Below are 24,816 nucleotides of genomic sequence, written 5' to 3' on the forward strand. Positions count from 1 at the left end.
TCTAAATATAGCTGTCAACTTTTCCCTTTTCTTGCAAGGAATCCTATTCGGAATAAGGGAATTTCCCTTTTAAAAAGGGAAACGTTGACAGCTGTGTTTCTATATTGCCCTATACCTAGAGGTCCCAGGGCGGTTCACAGAAAAGATCAATATAAAAACCACTATATGTGTGTGTGTGTGTGTGTAATCAAAATAAAAACAGCAACCCAATAACACTCCCCCATGTTTGCCTCCATGTCTCTGCAACTGTCTTTGAAGACTGGAAACTTCAGCTGGTGCAGAATTCAGTGGCCAGGTTGCTCACGGTTGCAAGACAGTTTGAGCATATTAAACCTATCCTGGTCTGACTGCACCAGCTACCAATTACAGTGGTGCCCCACAAGACGAATGCCTCGCTAAACGAAAAACCCGCAAGACGAAAGGGTTTTCCGATTTTTTAGCGGCTTCGCAAGACGAATTTCCCTATGGGCTTGCTTCGCAAGACGAAAGCCCATAGGGAAATCTCCGGGGACAGCGGGGAAGCGCAGCGCGCCTTCTCCTCTGTTCCCGGACCTGTCCTGAAGGCTTGCGGTGGGAGGTCCAGGAACAGAGGAGAAGGCGCGCAGCGCTTCTCCTCTGTTCCCGGACCTGTCTTGAAGACTTGCGGTGGGAGGAAGGTTTTCCTCCCCACCGCCAACATTCAGAACAGCATTCTGCAAATGTCTGCCCCGCAGAGCGCCCCTCGCGCGGGGCAGCAGGCTGCTATCCGCAGCCTAGGCAGCCCTGGGGGAACTCTTCTGAAGGCTGGCGGCGGGAGAAGGGCTTTTCTTCCCACCGCCAGCCTTCAGAAGGCTGTTCCGAAGGCTGGCGGTGGGGAGAAAAGTCCTTCTCCCCCCGCCAGCCTTCAGAAGAGGTCCGGGGACAGACTGTCCCCGGACCTGGTCTGAAGGCGGTCTCCATAGGAACGCATTAATTGATTTTCAATGCATTCCTATGGGAAACCGTGCTTCGCAAGACGAAAAACTCGCAAGAAGAAAAAACTTGCGGAACGAATTAATTTCGTCTTGCGAGGCACCACTGTAGTTTCCGGGCCCAATTCAAAGTGCTGGGTTTGACCTATAATACCTCAGGACTGCAATACCTCCGGGACTGCCTCTTTCCATATAAAGCTACCTGGATCCTGAGATCATCCTCTGAGGCCCTTCTGCGTGTGCCTCTGATGTAAAAATTGGGGTTTAGCTTTTGCTGCCAAACTCCCCATGGGACTCTGAGCCTCCCAAGTCCATGATCGGTCAGAGAAGAATGGATGGAGGCAGGATCCAGTGGAAAGCAAGGCAGAAACTTCTTTTTCTGTTGCAACAGAGTTCGCTCCCCTCCTTGCAAGGAGGGCCAGATCCTGAGCAAAAGTGTGCAGGAACCTTTATTTTTATTTTAATAATTTTTATTGATTTTTACATGTATACTTCTTCTAACAATGTATCTTGAACAATTTAAAGACTCTTGACATTGCCCAACTCCCTAAGCCAAAGACCACCCCATAAATCATCATATACTGTAGACAGTATACATATTTATTAAATTTGTGGAGCGCCCTCCATCCGAAGAGCGCCCCCTGCAGGCCACAGCCCACTCTCCGCACTCGCCCCGTAAACTCCGGCTCTCTCTTTCCGCGGCCCTAGCGCTGGTTAGCGTCGGAGGGCCTCCGCCGCGCATGCGCATGCTCCCTGACATGCGCAGTGAGCTTCGAGGCGCGTAGGGGAGAAGGGCGTGAAGGAAGGTGTCGGGAGGGCCCCCTGTTGCGCATGCGCCCGCCGTGGGCGCTCGCGCTTCCTGTCATGCGCAATGAGCTCCGCTCCTCGCTTTGAGTGACAGGCGCGAGGAGGAGGAGGAAGCGAAGAGGGTAAAGGGGCGCCGGGGAAGGAGTCGGGAGGGCTCTTGCCGCGCATGCGCCCGCGCCTCCCTGCCCATGCGCAGTGAGCTCCGCGCCTGGCTTTGAGCGAGAGGCGCGAAAGGGAAGCGGCGCTGAGGGCGATGGCTGCGCGGGCGGCGTCCGCGTCGCGTCTCCCGGCGGCCGTGGGGGCTCTCGGCGCTGCCTTGCCCGGGCCCCGCGTCCCCCCGGAGGCCTTCCGCCTCGCCAAGCTCGGCCGGCCCCATGCGGTGGGTGGAAGGCGCGCGAGCGGCCTGTCTGTGAGGGCGGGCGGCCTGGCGGGATCCCTCAGCCCCGCTCAGCCTCACACACCCCATAAAGAGCAGCAGGAACCTCGAAGCGGGGGGTGGGGGTAGGATAATAATAATAATTTATTATTTATACCCCGCCCATCTGGCTGGGCCTCCCCAGCCACTCTGGGCGGCTTCCATAGAAACCAAAAATACAGTAAAATATCACACGTTAAAAACTTCCCTGAACAGGGCTGCCTTAAGATGTCTTCTGAATGTCAGGTAGTTGTTTATTGCTTTGACATCTGCTGGAAGGGCGTTCCACAGGGCAGGCGCCACTACCGAGAAGGCCCTCTGCCTGGTTCCCTGTAGCTTTGCTTCTCGCAATGAGGCAACCGCCAGAAGGCCCTCGGCGCTGGACCTCAGCGTCCGGGCAGAATGATGGGGGTGGAGACGCTCCTTCAGGTATACTGGACCGAGGCCGTTTAGGGCTTTAAAGGTCAGCACCAACACTTTGAATTGTGCTCGGAAACGTACTGGGAGCCGATGTAGGTCTTTCAAGACCGGTGTTATATGGTCTCGGCGGCCGCTCCCAGTCACCAGTCTAGCTGCCGCATTCTGGATTAGTTGTAGTTTCTGGGTCACCTTCAAAGGTAGCCCCACGTAGAGCGCATTGCAGTAGTCCAAGCGGGAGATAACCAGAGCATGCACCACTCTGGCGAGACAGTCCGCAGGCAGATAGGGTCTCAGCCTACGTACCAGATGGAGCTGGTAAGAGAAAGATTTAAAAAACCCGAGACAAAGGCATTGCCTCACAAAAAGTTTTAAGTTCTTCGTGGCGCTTCCGAGCCCCCGGGGTCGTCCTTCCGTTTCCCATCAGGTGCCGAAGTGACCGCGGCAGAAGGAAGGCGCCGGCCTGTTCTCAAGAGGCAGGGAGTTCCGCAGGGTGGGCGCCACCGCGCTCCGTGGAGAAATAGGTGGGGGTTATTTCGAATCCCCGCGACGGGGTGAGCTCCTGTTGCTCGGTCCCTGCTCCTGCCAACCTAGCCGTTGGAAAGCATGTCAAGTGCAAGTAGATCAATAGGTACCACTCCGGCGGGAAGGTAAACGGCATTTCCGTGCACTGCTCTGGTTCGCCAGAAGCGGCTTAGTCATGCTGGCCACATGACCCGGAAGCTGTACGCCGCCTCCCTCGGCCAGTAAAGTGAGATGAGCGCTGCAACCCCAGAGTCAGCCATGACTGGACCTAATGGTCAGGGGTCCCTTTACCTTACGTGGCGCCTGTAGTCGGGTTGCTATTCCGCCGGTAGAAGGGGGCCGTCCGCGCCCCCCAAAGGCGATCTCGTGGGCAAAGTGGACCCGAGTTCGTTAAGAGCCTCATATGCTCCTTCAACTCGAACCCCCCAGCAGATCGGCAGTTGGGCATTAATAGAATTAAAACTTTAATTAAAAAAAACTATATATAAAATGTAGGTAACTTAAGCAAATACAGCACCGTGCCAGCCCTTTAGATGTCAGTTCATGAAAACGAAGAGGGCCCAGCCCAAGTGTTTGCATAAAAGTTTATCCCCTCCTCCTGTCTTAGGATCCCCATTCTGCAAGTGCACAAGGGGAAAGCTTTGCTCCTTTCATTTGTGGCTGAGCTAGATTTTTTTTTTTGGGGGGGGGGGGGAAGGCTTCCAGAGCTATTAAGGCCCATTTCTGTAAGGTTTGGCTTCAGTCCTAAGCACATTTATAAGGGAGTGAAGTCCCACTGAATTGGTCACAACTGCACAGTTTCTATAGCAGAGCTTTCCAACCTGTGTAGCGACACCTTAGTGTGCCGGCTGCAGTGTGTAGGTGTGATGTGAACACTCCCCACGCTCCTCCTGGGGCTGGAAAGGGTTAGCGTTAGTTTAACGGGTCTGTAAAACCGAATTACTGTGTCACAAAATGATGCAAAACTGAATTACTGCATCACAAAATGATGCATGTCTAAAAAGTGTGTCACCGACATGAAAAGTTTGGGAAACTCTGTTCTAGAGCCATCTGCATTTGTCTTGGCCCAAATGTTGTGATCCTTACATATGATGGTTAGGTGTTTTTTTTTTGGGGGGGGGAGGTTAACATTGGGGTAGATATGCAGCTCAGGCCTGCCTGGAGTGCTCCATTCTGTGACCTGGATGTGTTTCTTATCAGCTAAGGTTACTCTCTCATGAGAATTGCATTCTGTTGGTTTAATGTTTTATGAGTGGTTGGCACCCTTAAGGAAGGCAGCCTTGCTTCCTCCCCCCACCCCAGTTTGTGGGGACAGCAGAGCAGAACCTGCACTCTTCAAGTTCCACTGTGGCCTCTAGGTTTTGCAACTTGTAATCCCAATTTCTTTTAACACGTTCCTTTTTCAAAAATGAAACCACCTAAAATTGACTGAAAGCACTGAGTGGTATTCAGCTTAACTTTTACTTAGAGCAGACCCATGGAAATTAATGAATAAGTTAACGCCATTGCTTTCAGTGGGTTTAAAACTGAAGTTGAATATCACCCACTGTGGTATTCTCTGCTCCCCTCTGAACCATCAGAGGGAAGCTTGGCTTTGGGTTTTTGTGTGTGTGTGTTTTGCGGAAGGAGGAACCCAATTGAATTGCATTGTAAACAAATGTTTTAGTGCTGTTGTTCCCCTTAAACAGACTGTAGTGTTCTGGAAACTACTGTACTCTCTTCTGAAGCAATTCCAAGGTGGAGGATGGATGGAGCCTGCTGACACAGGTAGCAAATTCATATTAATCTGGGAACATACTAATTTTTTGGCAAAAATTAGTGATAAGTATATGCATAATACAGAGCTTTTTATTTATTTAATAGATATTTCCATTAAAAAAACAACAAAGTAGAACAGCCACATTAGGAAAGAGCCACAATTAGTAAAACAGGAGAGTAAAAATATCTCATAGCTTTAACCAAGTCTGCAATCTCCTCAGCTGTTGCAATGTCTTGGGAAATTAAAGGCTTCTGGCCTGGCAACCAAAGGGCATTTACATGATCAACAGAAACTCCCTCAAGGAGAGTATTCCATGCTTTGAAAGCAACCAGTGAACTTGCTGTAGGAAGTTAGAGGGGAAGGTTGCATTGCTATTATTTGCATAGCCCACCTGCAGTGTGAATTTGTTCTGGAGCTTTGTTCCCCCAGGACACAGTTGATTTTAAAATTGTGGAAAGTGACAACTGCTGCCTTATCTACCTTCCCTGTATGGGGAAGCTTTTTAATCCGCAATGTTTTTTATAATGCTTTTATGTATGTTGGAAGGCGCCCAGAGTGGCTGGGGCAACCCAGTTATTAAATGGGCAGAGTACTACAGTGGTACCTCGGGTTACATACGCTTCAGGTTACAGACTCCGCTAACCCAGAAATAGTACCTCGGGTTAAGAACTTTGCTTCAGGATGAGAACAGAAATCGCCCAGCAACGGCACGGCAGCAGCAGGAGGCCCCATTAGCTAAAGTGGTGCTTCAGGTTAAGAACAGTTTCAGGTTAAGAATGGACACCCGGAACGAATTAAGTACTTAACCCGAGGTACCACTGTACTATTAATAATAATCATCATCACTTGCTTCCTAGGTACCCAAGTCAGATTCGTCAGGAGTGTAGCGTTGAGCCTTGGCTACAGAAGACCAGAATTTTATCAGCTTCCCCCTGATGGTTCAGAGGGAAGCAGAGAACTACTGTTGGTATTTTCCTGGCTTCTATGCAAAATTAGCTTAATGGAGCAGTTACTGGCGCTAAATAGAGTGAAACTTTGGGATGAAGCAACTGTTTGCATGGTGAGTACTTTTTCTGTTAATAATTTTCAGGTATCCTTTTTTTTTAACTAGGAACAAGATATTGGAGGGTGGGGCTGGACTTGTTTTGTTTTGTTGCTGTTGCAGTTGCTTGTTTCGTGAAAATGGCAGTGCTGGTTTAAGAAAAGACTCTTATACAGTAGATGTGGTTCCCAATGCATTTTGAGGAATATATTTAATTCCTGGGTTCAGGAATAATCTGATGTGTACCTTGTTGGATACATTACATTTTCGTCTGCTTAGGTGAGCTGAATTACAAAAGTGGTCTTGATCTATTTTTAACAAGAAGCATTAAGTATCGAAGCTTTCCTGAAAGACATCAGGAATCATATTAGTTGTGCGCCGCAATTCTTTTCATTGTTGCATTGTCTGCAACTGTTGTCAGTCTTCTCTTTGCATGCAATGTCAGTCTAGTAGTCCCTTCTGTGACTTTGGGGTCACATTGTAGTGGAGGAGCTGACAGGTACGGTATGTGTTTGTGCTCTGTCTGTCTTCTGTAATTTATTGAACTTTGGATTATTGGTAGAATAGATTTGCCAACAGACCGCCAGAGTAATGTTAAAGGAAACAGTTGTATTCATTGTGAGCTGATACTGGATAAGTTAACTTATGCAAATATCTAGTTTTATTAATAATTAGTATCCCACTATTTTTTAGAAACTTTATTCAGGACAGTCTGCCACTTAAAAATAAAACCAAAGTAGAAGCAGTTAAAAACATTACAGAAGAAACATATTTAATTTCAAAGTCTACTTGGACTTTGTGGGAGCTGGGGGCAGGCACATTTCCGTTTGCCATGGGGAAGCAGGTCTGAAGAGGGGAGGCCGAGGACCAGATCCAGAGGTTTGGGGGCCAGAGGTTCCCTACCCTTGTTTTAGAGGAAGCCCTCATGAGGCAGTTTACATGGGGGGGGGGGACCATAAAACTGTAAAAATTAGACACCAGAGACCAAAGCTGGAGCTTGTTGTATAGTAATGCCTGGTTTTAAATATACTACTGCTGTAGTAGCCTCGGAATTGAGTCATTAATATATCTCTTGGTTGCCTGCAAAATGGGTTTCTTGAACTTTGCACCTTGTTCCACAACCCACTTCTGTAAGTGATGCTTAAATTGCCAATAGGTGGCAGCACAGTTATAGTGGAAAGTCTTTTCAATAGGAAAATTGTTCCATTGAGCAATGTTTTACACTTGTAGCAATGCAGAGGCATCTTGCACTTGCTTTTCCTTGCAGAACACATTTCCCCAGCTTGCCGGTTATGTTAAAAATGATTGAAATATAAATATTTGATGCTCCCCAAGATAGTGTAATTGTGCCACAAGTATGACTCCAATGGGGCTCTTTGAGAATTTGCAGCATCATACAGAATCTACAGGCAATGTGTTCTGCAACATACAATGGGGTTTGGAGTAGCTAAGAGAACAAGGGCACAGGTCCTTCCTCAGTTTTACTGGTTCATTGCACCCTCAAGAACACAGAATGATTTTTAAAAGGCTTGCAAAAGATTTATTAGCTTTTGTTCCAGCCTTGTTCATGTGATCACTGTGCTGGTGGGTGATTCAGCTGGCTTTCCCCCCCTGCTCCTCATCTCCCATCTCTGCCTGAGTCCAATAACTTAGTCATCCTGGTTGTGGGGTTTATGGGGAGGACATTCTTATTTCCCGCTTCTTTAAATGGATTCAAAATGCTCCCTAGCAATATGGCTGCTGTGAGAATTGCTTTGCTTTGTGTGTTTTTTAAAAAAATATTTTTTATTAACCGACCAATCACATCAAATCAAACCAAATTACATAAATTCCAAATTACACAGCCAAATTTTAAATTTTTGTTGGGGGTACCCATATTTCAAGTTCCGAAGGGATCCAATCAACTTCTTGCTTCTTACTGCTGTTTTAATGTCCACAAACCTAACCTTATGATGTTCACAGTACTATCCAGTCCTTTCTTATTATTTTTCCACATCTCTTCTTGTTATTTTCATATATTTTTCCTTTCTCTTTGTGACCTCTGATAGTCTCCGCAAGCTGGTTAGAACAGTTTGTAATCCTGCGTGGATATATTTTTTTTTATCCAGTTGCCATATCCAGACGGTTTCCATATACATCACTTCCATACATCAAAACAGTCTTAGCGTCATTAATCTTCACCAATCTGCCTCCTTTCTCAAAACCTCTGAGGAGGTTCACTAGGAATGCAGTCTGAAAACAAGTCCATTCTTCCTCCCGGCTATAAATCCTTTGGCAAGATGGCGACTCCGAATTAATTGCTGCGCCATTCCCAAAAGCTCTTATTGCTTCTCAGTCTCCATAAAGCATACTTTTGGTTAAAGTTTATCTCCACACAGACCTTAATCATCCTGCTTGGGTCAGTTCAACTGGCGGTTCTAATGAGGAGGGGTTCTTGTAAATCACATAGAAGGAAAGTAAAAAAGGTCCCCCCCCCCATTCAGCCCCGTTGTCAACATACCCCGCCTTTGGTGTATCTTCATCGTAAAATATTCCTGTTTCTCCAGCCTGTCGTCGTCTTTCGCAGAGGTCACTTAAATTAGCAGACTTCACTCCCCTTCTTCACTTGAAATATGTACATTTGCTTCTTTTGTAATTAATTATTCCAAATTGCTGCAACTAGTGCGCGATCAGAGACAGCGTCCAGGAGAGCCGAGGTCCACACGGGGGCATTCTGCCTAGGGCCCTCACCCCCTTCTTTCGAATTAGGGGGTGATTTATGGGCACAGCAGGCAAGGGCAGTGTTCCCCATTTCCTTGGGGCAACAAGGGAGGCTGCCTACTCCCATAACAGCCTCTTAATTACCCCGTGTGGGTCGGAGAGATGGTATTGTCGGCCATCTTCCAATGCGCCCCCTAGTGGCCCCGAGAATTGCTTTGCTTTGTTGCGATCACTATTCTCTGCCTTTTCTTCTAAGGTTCTCTGAATCTCCTGAATCTTTTGTTTTTTTATTTACTGAAAACATTTTACTCCACTCTTGAGCAGAAAAAGGCTGCCACTTGCAATGATCAAGAATAATAATTCATTTTCATTTCATTGGTTTCTTATATTCTGATTCTCTTTCCTGAGGAAAACCTAAAGCGGCTCACAGAAAACAGCAACTTGATTAACACAAAATATCAGAATGAAAGTCAGTATAGCAGAAAAACGTATTTGCAAATATAAAACATTATCGGTCGTGTGAAAGCATGAACTTACTTTCAATAAATCTTAAATCCATAAGAATTAATTCTACATCTGTGTACAATGATGAGAGCTGCCTTGCATTTGTGGGGCTGCCTCGACCACCTTAGCACAAGCAGGCAGGCGCTAGAGGAGTGGCAGATTTGCCCTGTGCTTCCTGGGGCTGGGGTTCCTTCCTCTTGGCACCGGGTGCTAGAGGAGGCGGAGGCTTTGCCCACCCAGCCTCGACAGGAAGAAGCAGAAGCCGTGTGTGGTGATGCTAATCATCTCAGTGGCTGTGTGAAAGCATGCATGTGAAAGCGGGGGGGGGGGCATACCAACTGCTGGTTTGCACCCCCCAGAAGAGTTGCTGTGGCAGACTGTGGCTCTTTGATCCCAAAAGCTTAGCCATTCCTAGTCTAAAGATAAACGTATTGGGGGATGTTACGGTAAAAATCTGGGTGCGAGGCTGCTCTGCCACCCAGCTCGTCGGACTAAGTCCGCGGGTCCCTGCGGAGGAAAAATGAGCTCAGCCAGAGACAGGAGCAAGCTGCAGATGATCCAAGTTTATTGCGCAACAGGTTCAAGGCGAGATTGAAGAGCGAGAAAGGGGTGACATAAACTTTTGAAACTTCCCTCCATGTCCCAGAATACAGTGCAAAATACATCCCAGTTACATCATGAATACATTAAAGAGAGGTTGGGTTACACAGATTACATCATGAATACATTAAGAAGAGGTTGGGTTACACAGGATTAACATATGGAGGAGGGAGGGGGGAATATGCAGAGCTGGAGATATGCGCAGATAAGCACATCCTGATGAGAAGACAATGGTCCATGTACTGGCATTTCCTGGAGGAAAGGCTTGGCAGAGTGATTTGACAGGATTAGGGTCTTGACACCTTGCTTGAGGGATTATGGAGGACAGGGGAGGTGTGATGGAGTCCTAGAGAAATTGAGCAAATTGGCACGTTGATTTTCTATGAATTTTATAGATTTTAGTCCCTTTTGACATTGACAATTGGAAATAAATTGATATATTGTAGCGAAGAAGAAGGTGAAGAAGACATGCCCCCCCCTTCCGTATCAGGGGAAAATATTTTTTTCAAGATTTTGTTCCTTTCTTCCAATTTTAGTGTGATACCCCTTTGAAAAGCCTGCAGGGTGGAGAAAGCCTGGCTCCAAAATCTCATATGAAAGGCCAAAGGGATGTCCGATACCTGCAGTGGTTAAATGGCCGTCTGCAGTTCCAGTGGCGAAAATGCCACACTGAACAGCAAGAACAATGCAAGCTCCTGAATAAGGTAATGATTTGGCTTGTAGATATTTTATCTTTCTGCATTAAAGTAAAACTAGTTTTGGGTTGTAGATGTAAACCATCTAACATTATTTTGCTGCAGACTACACTTCGCAGAAAAAAATGACAGCAAGCTGCCTTATTCAAATCCTGAGAATTTTTCTTTCTTTCTAATTTTGAAGACTATGGAGATCAAAACAGAATGAAAAGTCATACATAGTTTTCTTTAGAAATTGACATGCATGCTCATAATCTATTAGTGTCAAGTGTACCAATAGTATTAATGATTGATTATGAGATAGGTGGTGCGTGCATGTATACAGATAGATATAATTTCTAAGCCCACATCTCTCTGTTCCAGGTACATTCATACACAATTGGTTCTCATACTGATCCTATTATTGGCCATTTCTCCATCACAGAAGCAGATGTTGTAAGGCAACCAGAGAATTACAAACAGGTAATCCTTTTGTGGCATAGTGCTATGTTAGAAACTATGGAGAATTCTGTGAATCAATATGTATGCCAGAATTGGAGTACTAGATTTTCAGCCCTCAAGCCATAATCCACCAGAAATGGAAGACTTCCTAGCTCTGTGATTCCCCAAACGGACTGGCTGGTCTCTTGATGTGATGGGTACCTAGATGCAGGCTGATGCCATTGGACTGTGCCAGCACCTTGAGGCCTTCGCAAGAGAATTGTTACAAGCGCTTGTAATCCACCCTTCACTCAAAGGTCCCAGAGTGGGGAATACATATCTGTTAAAACCAAAAGTTGATAATATAAACTAAAAAACCCACATCTGTATCATTAACAGTAAGCTTTAACAATAACAGTTCGCAGTAAAATCCCAGTAAGAAAGCCGAAAAGCAGCAAAAATGAGGCAGAAGCACCCAGTGCACCGTAGCCCTCCCCAAAAGCCTGGACAAAGATGTATGCCTTCCTCTGTCTCCAAAAGGAGAGCAGTGCCAAGCATAATGCACCTTAAAGAGGAGGTTGTTGCATAAGCACGGAGACACCACAGAGAGAATCTTCACATAGACACACACACTGTGGACCTTACTTGACAGGGGAGCATGGAGAGCCAATGTGTGTGTTGTATAGGTTGCATGCATTCCAAAGAGCATGGCACTCTCACTTATGCCTAGATTCATAGGAAATTTCATTCTCTATAGTATGTACACTTACAAAAGGTCAGATTCCAGCCTCTGACTTCCTTCAGGCACAGGAAACAGAGCTTTGGACTCCTCCCCTTCATGCTAATAGATTCCAGTATCATCTTCCATAGAATCCTTCCAATCATCAGCTAGTGAGGATCTACATCTATTTTGCTTCTAATTGGTGGTATTAAGCATTTGTTGGCTTTGACTTTCCTTTATCTTTGTCCCTATACCTGTTGTCCCAAGTTTTAAAGTCCTTTTTTGCTGATTGTATCAGTCTACTCAGGCCTTGCTGCCAGGATTTTGTTACGTTTTGGACTTCATAGCTTAATTTTTACTGCTCTTTGGACACAAAACAAGGAAAACGAAAACACCAGTGAGTGCTATCTACTACCTGAGCGTGGCTCTACATTGGCTTGACAGTAGAGAAATATCCAAGTGTTTGGGGATAAGGAGGAAAAAAAACATTTAAATAATTCACATGCAGACATGTTTTTGAGAATCATCCAGCTAAAGCCTAAGTGGCTTTTGCAAATTCAAACCATGCCACTCTGGCATAAGTTACTTTGTTTATTTAAAATATTTTGCTTAAATTTTCAGCTTACAAAGACCAGAGGAAAAGGCAATCTCTGCCCTCTGGCTTACAGTCTAACAGGAAAGGGGATGAGAATGGAATAGGTAAAAAGCAAAGTCAGGCACCAGTTCTTAGTTACAAGGTTCTGCAGGCCATGCAGCCCAGTGGGGGGCGGGCTGCTGCTTCCTCTCCTTCTAGGAGCCTCAGTGGTGGCAGTCAGTAGCTGCAGGGAGCAGGGATCTCACCTGAAAGCCAGGTGAGATCCAGACATGATGGAAGGTACCTGGCGGCAGCTGCTACTGTTTTCCTCTTCGGTGTCGGCATAGCTTGGCATAATAGGGAGACGGACCTTTCTCAAAACTGTATCACACTTCAGTTATAGTTTCTTTGAATAATTATACCACAGTTGAATGAAAAAGCCAGCATATTAGTATAAAAGGTAAAGGTACCCCTGACCGTTAGGTCCATTCGTGGATAACTTTGGGGTTGCGCGCTCATCTTGCTCTATAGGCTGAGGGAGCCGGTGTTTGTCCGCAAACAGTTTTTCTGGGTCATGTGGCCAGCATGACTAAGCTGCTTCTGGCGAACCAGAGCATGGAAACGCCGTTTACCTTCCCGCCGGAGCAGTACCTATTTATCTACTTGCACTTAACTTGCTTTCGAACTACTAGGTAGGCAGGAGCTGGGACTGAACAAGGGAAACTCACCCCGTCGTGGGGAGTCGAACTGCCGACCTTCTGATCGGCAAGCCCTAGGTTTAGACCACTGCACCACCCGCATCCCCATATTAGTATAAAAGGTAAAGGGACCCCTGATCATTAGGTCCAGTTGTGGCCGACTCTGGGGTTGCGGCGCTCATCTCGCTTTATTGGCCATGGGAGCTGGTGTACAGCTTCCAGGTCATGTGGCCAGCATGACTAAGCCGCTTCTGGCAAACCAGAGCAGCGCACGGAAACGCCGTTTACCTTCCTGCCGGAGCAGTACCTATTTATCTACTTGCACTTTGACGTGCTTTCAAACTGCTAGGTTGGCATATTAGTATATCTTACTGCAAATAGCCCCTTTGCTTTTTGATGGTGATGATGATACAAATTACTTTGTGTTCTAGCTTCCCCTCAAAGGATAGACCTATTCAGTGTTTGTGTCTGCCGCTAGCCATCCTAAAAGTGTTAGCCTGCTTTTAGTGAAGCATATAATTCATTTTCATTGAGAACTATCATAAAGTGAGCAATCTGGTTCTGACAGATAAGGTGTAATTTTTTTTGGGGGGGGGGAGGAATGACAGGACGTTTCCAATTAAAATACAGCTATTTCACCAGCTGTCAGACTTCAGCACCTGCTTTTAAATGTAAAGAAATTGCCTTTCAAAGTTTCTCTTCAGCATAGTTTTATCTGTGGATATTTCCAGTCACTATTTTTGTATTTAATTTAAAACTATCATCCATCCATATTCCAAAGGCTCAGAATGACTTGCAACACTTTTAGTATTAACATAAACTGTTCAAACAGATTTGTACAATATATCAGAATGATGGTCACATCTTGAAATAACAAGTAATCTGGGTTGCCAATCTGAGAGGGTTCCAGGTAATCAGCTACTATGTAGGGATAGATCATAGATGTGCAAGCAGGTTGCCCTGAAATGCAAGTTCTCCTTCTCTGCCATGTAGTTTGTGTGATCACTGAATGCAGCCCGCCTCCTTTGCTTCCCTTCATGGTGCTCCCTGGTAGGTCACTGCTGCCTCTCCTGTTCTGTTTGTTGTTCTTTAGTCCCACGACCTGTCACTGCTCCTTTTCTTACCTGCTTCAGGTTTGCAAGGCAGTCACAATGGACAAAAATGCAAGCCTGAGCCAGGAGTGTCTTCAGGGAAGATGAATGTTCTTCATGCTTGACCTCTTGACAGGGTAGATGGCAGTTTCCTGGGATTGCCATTCAGTAGGTAATGAGACAAATGGGAAAACTGTCTGGCTTGCTGAGCAAATGATGAACATTGTGGTGACACTTTTGCCACGTGGCCAGTTGCAATACGCATTCATTCTCCTGAGATCACCGTGTGCAAATCATCCTATTCTGATGGTACTGTATTGCAATATTTTGTAATGTAACACAATTATTGTGCTGTAGAAATATTTGTAATAAGCTCTTATAGTGGTTTACAATTAAGATAACCAAACAACAACAAATACTGTATATAATATGAGCTGAAAGCAACAATGCAGCAGTCAAAACAAACAAGGCTGAGCCATTGTTAATTCTCAAAGGCCAACTGAAGCAACAACATTTTTACTTGTCTGGAAAAAAAGGTTGTTCCCTACAAATGAAATTCCATTTATTTAAAGCATTTTTACCATCCTCTTCAAACTAAAAAAAAAGGCCCCCAGAATTACTAGTAGTGGAGATACTAGTAGTAAAACCATCTCTCCCCTCTGGCTCAGAGACTGAAACAAAAAAGGACTCAAAAGGTAAAGGGATTGGATGTTCTTTCAAGAAATAGCCTGTCATCCTGAGCTTCCTTGAAGTGACTGTGGTTTAGGGTGTGGCCTTGCTTGAATCTGCCAGTAATCTCATTGCACATGCTGTAGCAGTAAAGGTTCAGGGGAGTCCAAGTGACACACCTACATGCCAGGGCAGAGGGTCCTGCTGTTCTTCCTCACATTGGTTCCAATTGCCTCTGGGAGGGGAAAGGCTCAGTCCACCAAAATGGACTGGCCTGTAGAAAAAGTGTTGTCCTTGCCTTTCCCATCGCCTCCACTAAGAATCTTTGGCAGGGCCTCATCTGCTGCTGCCCCAAGTTTGGTAGCCACTGAGACACCTGCATAAGCAGGCTGAAATATACCTTATCTCCACCACTGGCAGAATATGGCATCATCCTGGCTACAAGAGACAATGCTGTAATTTCTCTACTGGCAAATACAGATGATAGATGGATGGATGGATGGAAAAATAGATGATAGATAGCACTGCTGAGATACCAAGGAATACATTAATCTGCCCTTCACATTAGAACAAGTGTGATATTTGAGATCCAGAGTACCTGAAGCTCTGCTTGTGGGGGTGAATGCATCTGAGGTCCCCTGCAACATATTTCTTCAGGTATTATTTTTTTAGCTAGGCAATTAGTGCCCCACTGGGAAGCCCTGGCAGCGTTCCAGTAATGTTTAATAATGTTCAAGCTGGTCATTTCTACTTGGCGGCATTATTGCCTTGAGCTAAAATTTTCCCTTGGCCGTAATCTGTCACCTGTATGTGCCCTCAGTTGAAAATTTTCCACACCAGAAAGAGAATTAATAGAGCTGCAGTGCTATAGTTGCTGTCACCGTTTTAAAGGGAAGCTTCAGAAAAGAGTCATTGCTTGCCACGTTTTATTGGCCAAGCACGTGGAGTTATTGCTTCTTGAAAAATGATACTCTGGCTTATCAAGGCCTTTATAAATTACTGGACTGTGGAGCAAGCATACTTTTTTCTGATGGTTACTGTATATGGTTCCCCCCCCCCAAAAAAAAAAAGATATGGGAGTCTGTGGCCACCCTTTCCAGAGATTTAACCTGTCCTGGGACCTGATGGTTAAGGGCAGGTACTAAATTGAAATAATTACCGTATTTTTTGCACCATAACACTCACTTTTTTCCTCCTAAAAAGTAAGGGGAAATGTCTGTGCGTGTTATGGAGGGAATGCCTACGGGTGGCATGCCTACGGATTTTCCTCCTCTAAAAACTACGTGCGTGTTATGGTCGAGTGCATGTTATAGAGCGAAAAATACGGTCTAATATGCTCCACTCTGAGGACATTTTGGTGGACATGAAAAGGTGTCTCTGTGCAAAATTTTCTGTCTACTCTTGGATTATTCTAGTTGGAAAGAAGCAGAACACTTCACGTAGCTTTAACCTATAAACTCCCCCCCCCCCCAGTACCTTCAGTATCTCTGTCTTTCCTTTGTCCCTGCATGATCTCCCAACGCTGACCTTGTAGCAGGTGGAACAACAAGATTGTAAAACAGTTAACCTATTAAAAAAAGATGTCATGGATTAATCACTTGATATATCAAGCACAGATTTAAAATGTGGGTGTTAATGGAAGGTAACTGATGTAAGCATTCAAAGAATTTCTGGTTGTCATATTTGTTCCTTTCTTAGGAGAACTGGAAAAGCAATATACAATATTGACAAACTCGAGTGATCGTTCAAACAAATTAGGAAGGATGTGTGGTCTTCCCTTCTATACCTGTTGAGTTTTCCTAATCATTAGTTTGTTCAATTTTCTCATCCTGGTCCCAATCCCTGGACATGGTGCAGGTTTCTTTTAGTCTTGCTACAGAATTTTTTCTTAATAGATTCAGCAGCATTCATTCTAATGAATGCATTAAAGCAGAAAATATTCAGATTCTGAATGGTCTGTGAGGCAAACTAGCAAAACCAGGCAAGTCCATAGCTGACATCTGTGGGGAGTCAAATGAGGGAGAAACAAACTGCAGCCGGGCGCTGGGGGCAGTGGGACTCAGGAGTGACAGCAGTTTTGCCAGCGATATACTGCTGAGTGAAACCACCATCATGGTCTGCCTCTCATACCGACAGAGGGGAAAACAATTGGAGAGGCACTGGTACAGCTTGTTCCTCCCACCGATGCCTCAGGTCCCTCTGGCTTGCATGAGAGCAGGAGGGGCCTGGGGATTGCTCAGATGGGGGGGCGAGAGCCTTCTCACGGCCCGGCTGGCCTTCTTGCTCGCGAGGAGGCAAACACACAGCCAGCCAGGCAGAAGGAGCCTCTCCCATCTTCCTGGCTGGCTGCTTGGCTGGGAGCAAGCGGGATGGGCAGCTGGTCATTTTCCTCCAGAGCGATCCACCGGGAGGAAAGATATTGGATTGCACCTCCCATCTGAACAGTCCTGATGCTTCTCGGGCTCATGTTCAAGCTGGAGAAGGATGGGGCTGCTCAGCTGGAAAGTGTGAAGCTGCTTCCTCCCTGGTGTGATGAGGCACTGGGGTGAAACTGCCTCAGCAATTTCACATCCGTGCCTAGCAGTGCTGTGGTGGGAAGCAGTGTTTTGAACATCACAGTTGATCACAATGTTTGCCTGGCGATATATTGCGATGTGAACCTAGGGTGAACCTAGACAGCATCTTAAAAAGCAGAGACATCACCTTGCCAACAAAGGTCCATATAGTAAAAGCTATGGTTTTCCCAGTAGTGATGTATGAAAGTGAGAGCTGGACCATCAACAAGGCTGATCGCCGAAGAATTGATGCTTTTGAATTATGGTGCTGGAGGAGACTCTTGAGAGTCCCATGGACTGCAAGAAGATCAAACCTCTCCATTCTGAAGGAAATCAGCCCTGAGTGCTCACTCGAAGGTCAGATCCTGAAGCTGAGGCTCCAATACTTTGGCCACCTCATGAGCAGAGAAGACTCCCTGGAAAAGACCCTGATATTTGGGAAAATGGAGGGCACAAGGAGAAGGGGACGACAGAGGACGAGATGGTTGGACAGTGCTCTCGAAGCTACCAGCATGAGTTTGACTAAACTGCGGGAGACAGTGCAAGACAGGAGTGCCTGGCGTGCTTGGTCCATGGAGTCACAAAGAGTCGGACACGACTAAACAACAACATATTGCGAAGTTGAAAACCTGACATCGCCTGGCCCTAGTGTGAGGGGCACCTCATGAAGAAGTGCCCAATATTTCTTCTTCTGTGTAAAATTGCTGGTTACTAAATCTGAGTAAGGCAGTATACCTCATTATAATAGTAAAGTACGCCTCTTTTATAGTGCAGATCTATTAGTAAATACTCTATTTCAGGTTTTGGCAATTCATAGTTCAGCATAATTTTATTTGCGTTCTGATCTATTTTGAAAAGTTTGTTGAATGTTAACTAAAATCCTTCTCCCCCCCCATTGTAATGCACTGAATTAATGTAATGCATTGAGGCTGCATGCTAAATATTATATTTGTAGTCTTTGGAATTTTTATTTTGCATTTATATAGTGCTTTTCAGTGTTCACACATAAACTATGACCGTCATTCTTACAACCACCTTTTAAAGTATGTATTTTTAAACCATGCCTTTGGGTGGTTGAGGCAGAGAAATATGGGCTAGCCTCAGACCACAAGTACATTTGTGGCTGAGATAAGATTTGAAATGAACTTTGTCGCCACGATAATATGGGGGGAGAGTGAGGAACAGGAATTCGGGGGCAGCTGGGAAACCTCAGATGTACAGCCCTACAGAGACTCCTTTCTAGCTCTAGAAACCCACATCAGCAGTTTGCTTTTGTCGACAGATGGCTGCCAGAAGGCATCCTTGCCATTTTGCTTTGATGACTCCAACATAGTATATTTTGATTTCAGTAAAGCCTTTGACAAGGTTCCTCATAATATTCTTTTTGGCAAGCTGCTACTATGTGGGCTAGACAATACTGTTATTAGCTGGATTTGTAGCTGGTTGATCAATCATACCAAAAAAAGTGCCAAGCAACAGTTCCTCATCAACCTGGCCAGGAGTGGCTTGCGGGAACTACACGGCTCAACTTCTTTGTAAATGATTTGGACAAAGGAATAAACCATCATATTTTTTGCAGATGGCATCAAGCTGGGTGGGTTAGCTAGTGAATCAGAAGACAGGAACTGAATCCAATATGGTCTTGAGAGGGTGGAGAACTGGGCCAAACAAAATTAATTCTCTCAGAGATATATAAACTTTTAGGCAGGAAGAATCAGATGCACAACTGGCTCAACAACAATAGAACGCAAACTAACCAGCTCTGTGATGCAGCAAAAAAAAAAAAAAAAAAAGGCTGATGCAGTTCTCTGCTGCATCCACAGAAGTGCAGCGTCCAGATCACAAGAAGCCCAATTGTTCTGTTGGGCTTGGTCAGACCTTACTTGGAGTACTGTGTCCATTTCTGAGAACCACAGTTTAAGAACATTGGCAAATACCCAGTGGAGGGTGGCAGATGGTGCGTGGCATGAAGTCCAAGCGCTAGGAGGAAAGGATAAAGGAGTTGAGCAGTTTTGTCATGTGTGGCTCCAGACCGTCGGGCCCAAAAGCAGCGGCTTCCAGTTACAAAACAGGATTTCATTTAAACAGCAGAATGAGCTTCCTTCGCGTATGAGTTGTTTGACAGCAGAATAGACTGCCTTGGAAACGGCTAGGCTCTCTTTTGCTAGCCATTTTTAAGCAGAGGGCAGGATGTCCTCCTCCTAGGGATGCTGTAGGTGTAGATGTCCTGCATTTGCAGGACTGGGTGGCCTCAGAAGCCCCTTCCAGCTTTATTGTTATTTGCCTTGGAATGCAACTTTAGTTTCAGCAAAGCTAGGACTGTCACTGACTTTGGTTTTATCTTGGATACAATGAGGCCCAGCGTGCTTCGGAATAAGAGCTGAGATTGCCAGTGAAAATTGAAATGAAACAGATGACTAGGAGGGGAGTGGAGGGGCTGGGTGCAGCCGCAAAATGAGGATGGCATGTGTTGCTTTGAGAAGATTCCCCAAGAGCTGCTCCTCCAACTTTCCCCCTTGTTGTAGCTGATCATTTGACAGTGGGATAAGGCATTTCATTGTTAGTTGTATATATTAAATATGGACCCTCTGGATACGAACTTAAATTGTCCCGGGGGTCCATACTTACCCGAAAAGTCCATATCCGGAGGTGCCGCTTCTGCACGCAGCGTGATGGCGCGATTCTGCACATGTGTACATGGCAAAACCAAGAAGTATACACTTCCGGGTTTGCCACGTTCGTAACTTGAAATTACGTTACCCAAAGGTAACGTAATCTGAGGTACCACTGTATCTGTATTGTTCAGTTAGATATGTGAAGTCCTGGAGAGATAAAACTGGTGGGTTTTTCCCCCTCCCCCCAAAAGACTTCTTTCCGTTTTTCCAACAGCAAAGGAAATTTTGGAGGACACTGAAAAGGACACTCCTGTGAAATATGTTCCCTTTGGAAGGAATGAAATGCTTTTGGAGACATTCAAAATGTCTAGTGTGAATTTTTTTATGCAAGGCAGTTTTCAGCATTAGAGAATGATAATTCCTGTGTGTTCTATGGATCAGGGCTGGCTAACCTTTCTGGCCCAGGTGCCAACACTATGGGGCTGCATTCCAGCAGTGGGTATCACTGACATACACAAATGCACTTGCTGATACAAGGCTGCAGCTGCCATGCAGACCAGCCGAGGTGGGGGTGAGTTCTCCCCACTTCTCAAACACCTGGGGAAGGTGTGATTTGCATCCCCCTGCCTACTCCACTGCTATGTCTTCTTCTTTCCCTTTCTGCTGCAGCTACTGACATCAGTGGGGGCTTGAGGGACCACATTGGGACCCTCTGGTTGTTGACTGTGAGAACAGGACGTTGGGCTGGATTGGCCATTGGCACATTGGCTCTTCTTACCTTCCTCCACCTCTGCATTAGGCGGATGTGATCTACCCCCCCCCCCATATACGTGAAGAATTGTAAAGTGCTACATAAATGCAAGGGACGCAGGTGGCGCTGTGGGTTAAACCACAGAGCCTAGGACTTGCCGATCAGAAGGTTGGCGGTTCGAATCCCTGCAATGGGGTGAGCTCCCGTTGCTCGGTCCCTGCTCCTGCCAACCTAGCAGTTCGAAAGCACATCAAGTGCAAGTAGATAAATAGGTACCGCTGTGGCGGGAAGGTAAACGGCATTTCCGTGCGCTGCTCTGGTTCGCCAGAAGCGGCTTAGTCATGCGGGCCACATGACCTGGAAGCTGTACGCCGGCTCCCTCGGCCAATAAAGCGAGATGAGCACCGCAACCCCAGAGCCAGCCATGACTGGACCTAATGGTCAGCGGTCCCTTTACATAAATGCAAAACATTGATATTGATGGGAAGCAATTTTTTAAAATCTGGCTTCAAAACCTTGGTGGTTGATGTGCAGAATTTGGATCAATCTGGTACAGAATCCTATCTGATCTGTGCTGAGTGGCTGTATTACTTTCAGTCTCATAGTAATAGTGAAAAACTTTCCTCTCCCCCCCCCCTTTCGTTCAGTTGTTGCAGTTGATTGAATCGGATAGCTCTCGACTGGAAGCTTTTCTCAAGTGGAAGCTCCTGGAACCAGTTTACTGGCATTGGATGGTATGATTAAATACTTGAGGGACAAGTTGTGTATTGTTTTTCTGGGAGTGGGGAAAATGTTACACAGGTATACCGTATTTTTCGCTCTATAAGACGCACCTTTTCCCCTCCAAAAATTAAGGGGAAACGTGTGTGCGTCTTATGGAGCGAATGCAGGCTCCTTAGCTTCAGCAATAACAACGCAAAGCCTCCGAAGCGCAGTGGGAGCGCTCCCACGGCACTCCTTGGCTTCACGTTGCTTTTGCTGAAGCCTGGAGAGTGAGAGGGGTCGGTGCGCACCGACCCCTCTTGCTCTCCTGGCTTTGCTTCGCTGGAGAGACGCTGCGCAGCGCCCCTTCAGCGAAGCGGGAGGAGAAATGGAAGGGGCTCTGTTTCTCCTGCCGCTTCGCTGAAGGGGCACTGCACAGAGAGGGAGAGAATTTTTTTTCTTGTTCCCTCCCTCTAAAACAAGGTGCGTCCTATGGTCGGGTGCATCCGATAGAGCGAAAAATACGGTATATTCCTGGCCTTTTGTTTCAGCTGATCATAGCCAGCAAGAGTTCCTGCTTAAAAGGTGGAGAAGATTATCATTATGAACAAAAACCTCATTAAAAGCTAGGCAACGTACAATGCTTGCTTTAGATCTAAGACAGTATTTGTGGTGGGAGCTTATGTTGAGACCTGTGACAGTGCATGGGCTGCCCTCTTTGCTGATGAGAATGTCAAAGCAGTAATGTAAACTTGGTTTTTGTAAGTCTTGCTCCACTCCAAAACATTCTCTGGCTCATTCGGCACCATGCCTGCTCTGCTTCCCTGCTATGAGAAACATAACTCTCAAATTAGGAGATCTTGCTTCAAACCACATGTATTCCATTTTTTTGTGGATTTACGAGTACCAGTGAGAGAGCTTCCTAAGAACTCACTATGCTGCTTAATTTTATCTCAATTGCAATGCTGGACTTCGGCTGACAGGAGCAAAGCGCCATGCCATACATCTGCAGTAATTGTAAATGAAAGAAATGTCTGTTCTTCTCCTTTTGTACTTTTTAAAATATGACAGTATAAACGTTGCTGTAAACAAAATGCCTTCATTACAAACTGCAGGGCACTAAATTTTGTGAGCCACTAGAATTGCAGTCAGGTAGCATTGTGGAATTGCAGATTTCCCTGGACAGTGTTGAATGATTTTAAGAATCAATAAAATCCTCTTTGCATCTGATGAAGGCTTCAAGAGCAAATACATAAATAATATAACCATTCAGCACATTTAACAGCTGCAGAAAATATTCCTTAAAGACAATGTGTTGACAGAATGAGTGTTTGGATTCTGTTCCCATGTAGCAAAGAGGTTAGAAATCTTTCTATAAAGTAGTTCAAAACCCACAAATGCATTTGCACTGACTTGCATAGGAGCCGATAACACTTTTGCACACTGACTTGATCACTGGTGAAATTGTGCAATGTTTCCAGATATTCTAGATTCCAGACCTGGAGCTCTTCCAGCTCTGCTCGAATCTTTTAAATATTTGCAGTAAATTCAGCTAGACAAGTTCTATAGCAAGCAGCTGTTTTTGCAATATGTTAATCAGCAATATAATCCCTTAATGCAGAAATGGTGTAGTATTCTAAGGTTTTTCTCCCTCTTTTTAAATTTAGCAAGGTTAGGAATTTTAATTTTGGGCAATTTTTTTTTAAAGTGATGTGTCTGTGTTTCCTTCCAACACAGCCATTAGCAAAAGGATCAGAAGGTAGTGTGGTTTTAGTTGTTGTGACAGAGATTTAAGAAGTCTTGCATCTGCTTTTCTTGCAAAGTCTCTCCCGACACACACAGTTTTTTACTCTTATGGGGTACCAGTTTCCATTTGCAAGTGCTTAAACAAATCCTTTTGCTAGGAATAAGCAACTTTTCTGTATTCTCTGAGAATAGAATATGTTGCTCAAGAACTGCATACCATTTCACAAACAGAGGTTGGATATAAAGTTAACCTGGCTTGTTTATCTGTTGCACCAGTCTCTAGACAAATGTGGCAATAAGTTCCTCATTAAGAAAAATTAATACAACTTTGGAATTCCCCTCCTTCCACCTTCCAGGAGACCCTTTTCAGTCCTGAAACAGAAGATGCAAAACCCCACAACACATTTAACAAGGACACTATTTTGCCAAGTGCTGATCTGTATTGTTACGGCATTAAGAGAACAATTCAAGAACTGGACAGATACAGGAAAGATCTGTTGACTCTATATGATGGGCTGGGTGAGCTTATAGCCTACAGGAAACTGAGCTGCTGTGGAACGGTAAGGGTTGATTTGGGGGCCTGTTAGAAATCAAGACAGATTGATATCATAAAACTAGACTGATTGATTTCAGAACTCTGTATTTATGTTTTTAGCCTGTTAATAGAAATCATAATAAGATGCCTGGGGTCCTGTTTATAAAGACAACAAGGGTTTCATTGAGCTCTGTTAATTAACTAAGACTGACAAAATAAAACTCTGTTCTCCCATTGCTCTTTTAGAGCACATATTATCAGCTGAGTTGTCCTTTCCTCTTCGCAGGTCCGAGCAAGAGAGCAGGAGCAGCTAGGAGAGAGCGAGTTTTGCACGGCTGTCAAAAAAACACAAGACGTCGTGGAGCTGAAGCTGTCTGATCTGAAATGCCACAGTAGTGGCAATAGAATTGGTGTGATGCATGGACCATACAGACTTGTATTTAAAGGCAAGTGTTTAAAGACCAGCAAAACGGTCAGGTCAGCAAAACCCCAGAAATCCATCACAGAAGGTGCAACAGCAGCAGATGTGATCAGGGATCTGAGAAAAAAAGAAGCAAGGCTGAAGGTAGAGCTGAAGCGGAGACAGGAAGAAGGCAGGCAGAAGGTTTATGAAGCTGCCCAAGGACTTGGCCAGGTGCTTTGCATCCCACCCATGAAAAGAGCACAAACCAAAGATACCGACTGAACGTAGAAGTTGGTGCTGTTCATTAGCTTTGAAGGGACAGTCTTGGGCCTTCCATGAGGCTGTTGTCCATGCCTGCTCCTATCTTCGAGGAGCAACTATGTTGTCTATGATTACTGTGATTTTTTGCATCTTGGGTTTTGCTGTAGGATGAGTGTGTGTGTGTGTGTGTGTGTGTGTGTGTTAGAGAGAGAGAGAGAATAAAATTAATATTACATTTTTAAATATAGATATATGTGGTTTTTCAAATTACAGTTTTACAATCACATATCCAGCATAAATACAAGATTCCAAAAAATCTCCTGGACTTCCCTCATCCCCTTTGTGGATCTTCTTGTTAGTCATTTCCTCCTACAACTTTTATAATAATCCAAATCTTTTACAGCTCCATTACATTCAAAACTCACCATTAAACTACAATTATTCCAATCCTACTAACAATTTTAACTGCTTACAATGGTTTTTATTATAAATTTTCCCCATTTTTTAATTTAAATTTTGGTGTTCCTGATTTCTGATTCTTCCGGTCATTTTTGCCATTTCGGCATAATCCATCAACTTAATCTTAAGCAGAAAATTAATATTACATTTAGTTAACTACTTAATTGATATAATGACTGAATTAATGTTAGCAGCGGTCTGC

At 45.1% G+C, this 24,816-nt stretch overlaps 1 protein-coding gene across 1 annotated transcript; it reads left to right on the top strand.

The window, feature by feature from the left end:
* The first annotated feature begins 1,949 nt into the window (after nucleotides 1–1,949).
* On the top strand, nucleotides 1,950–24,398 carry TEDC1 (tubulin epsilon and delta complex 1). Its single transcript, XM_083621631.1, has 8 exons — nucleotides 1,950–2,136; nucleotides 4,803–4,881; nucleotides 5,731–5,933; nucleotides 10,256–10,423; nucleotides 10,778–10,876; nucleotides 21,156–21,242; nucleotides 23,313–23,516; nucleotides 23,778–24,398. Exons 1-8 carry the CDS (start codon nucleotides 2,011–2,013, stop codon nucleotides 24,174–24,176), a joined length of 1,365 nt encoding a protein of 454 aa, XP_083477757.1. The 5' UTR covers nucleotides 1,950–2,010; the 3' UTR covers nucleotides 24,177–24,398.
* The last annotated feature ends 418 nt before the right edge of the window (nucleotides 24,399–24,816 follow it).

The sequence above is a fragment of the Podarcis filfolensis genome (genome assembly GCF_964270895.1).
Source record: "Podarcis filfolensis genome assembly, chromosome: 6".
Taxonomy (NCBI): Eukaryota; Metazoa; Chordata; class Lepidosauria; order Squamata; family Lacertidae; genus Podarcis; species Podarcis filfolensis.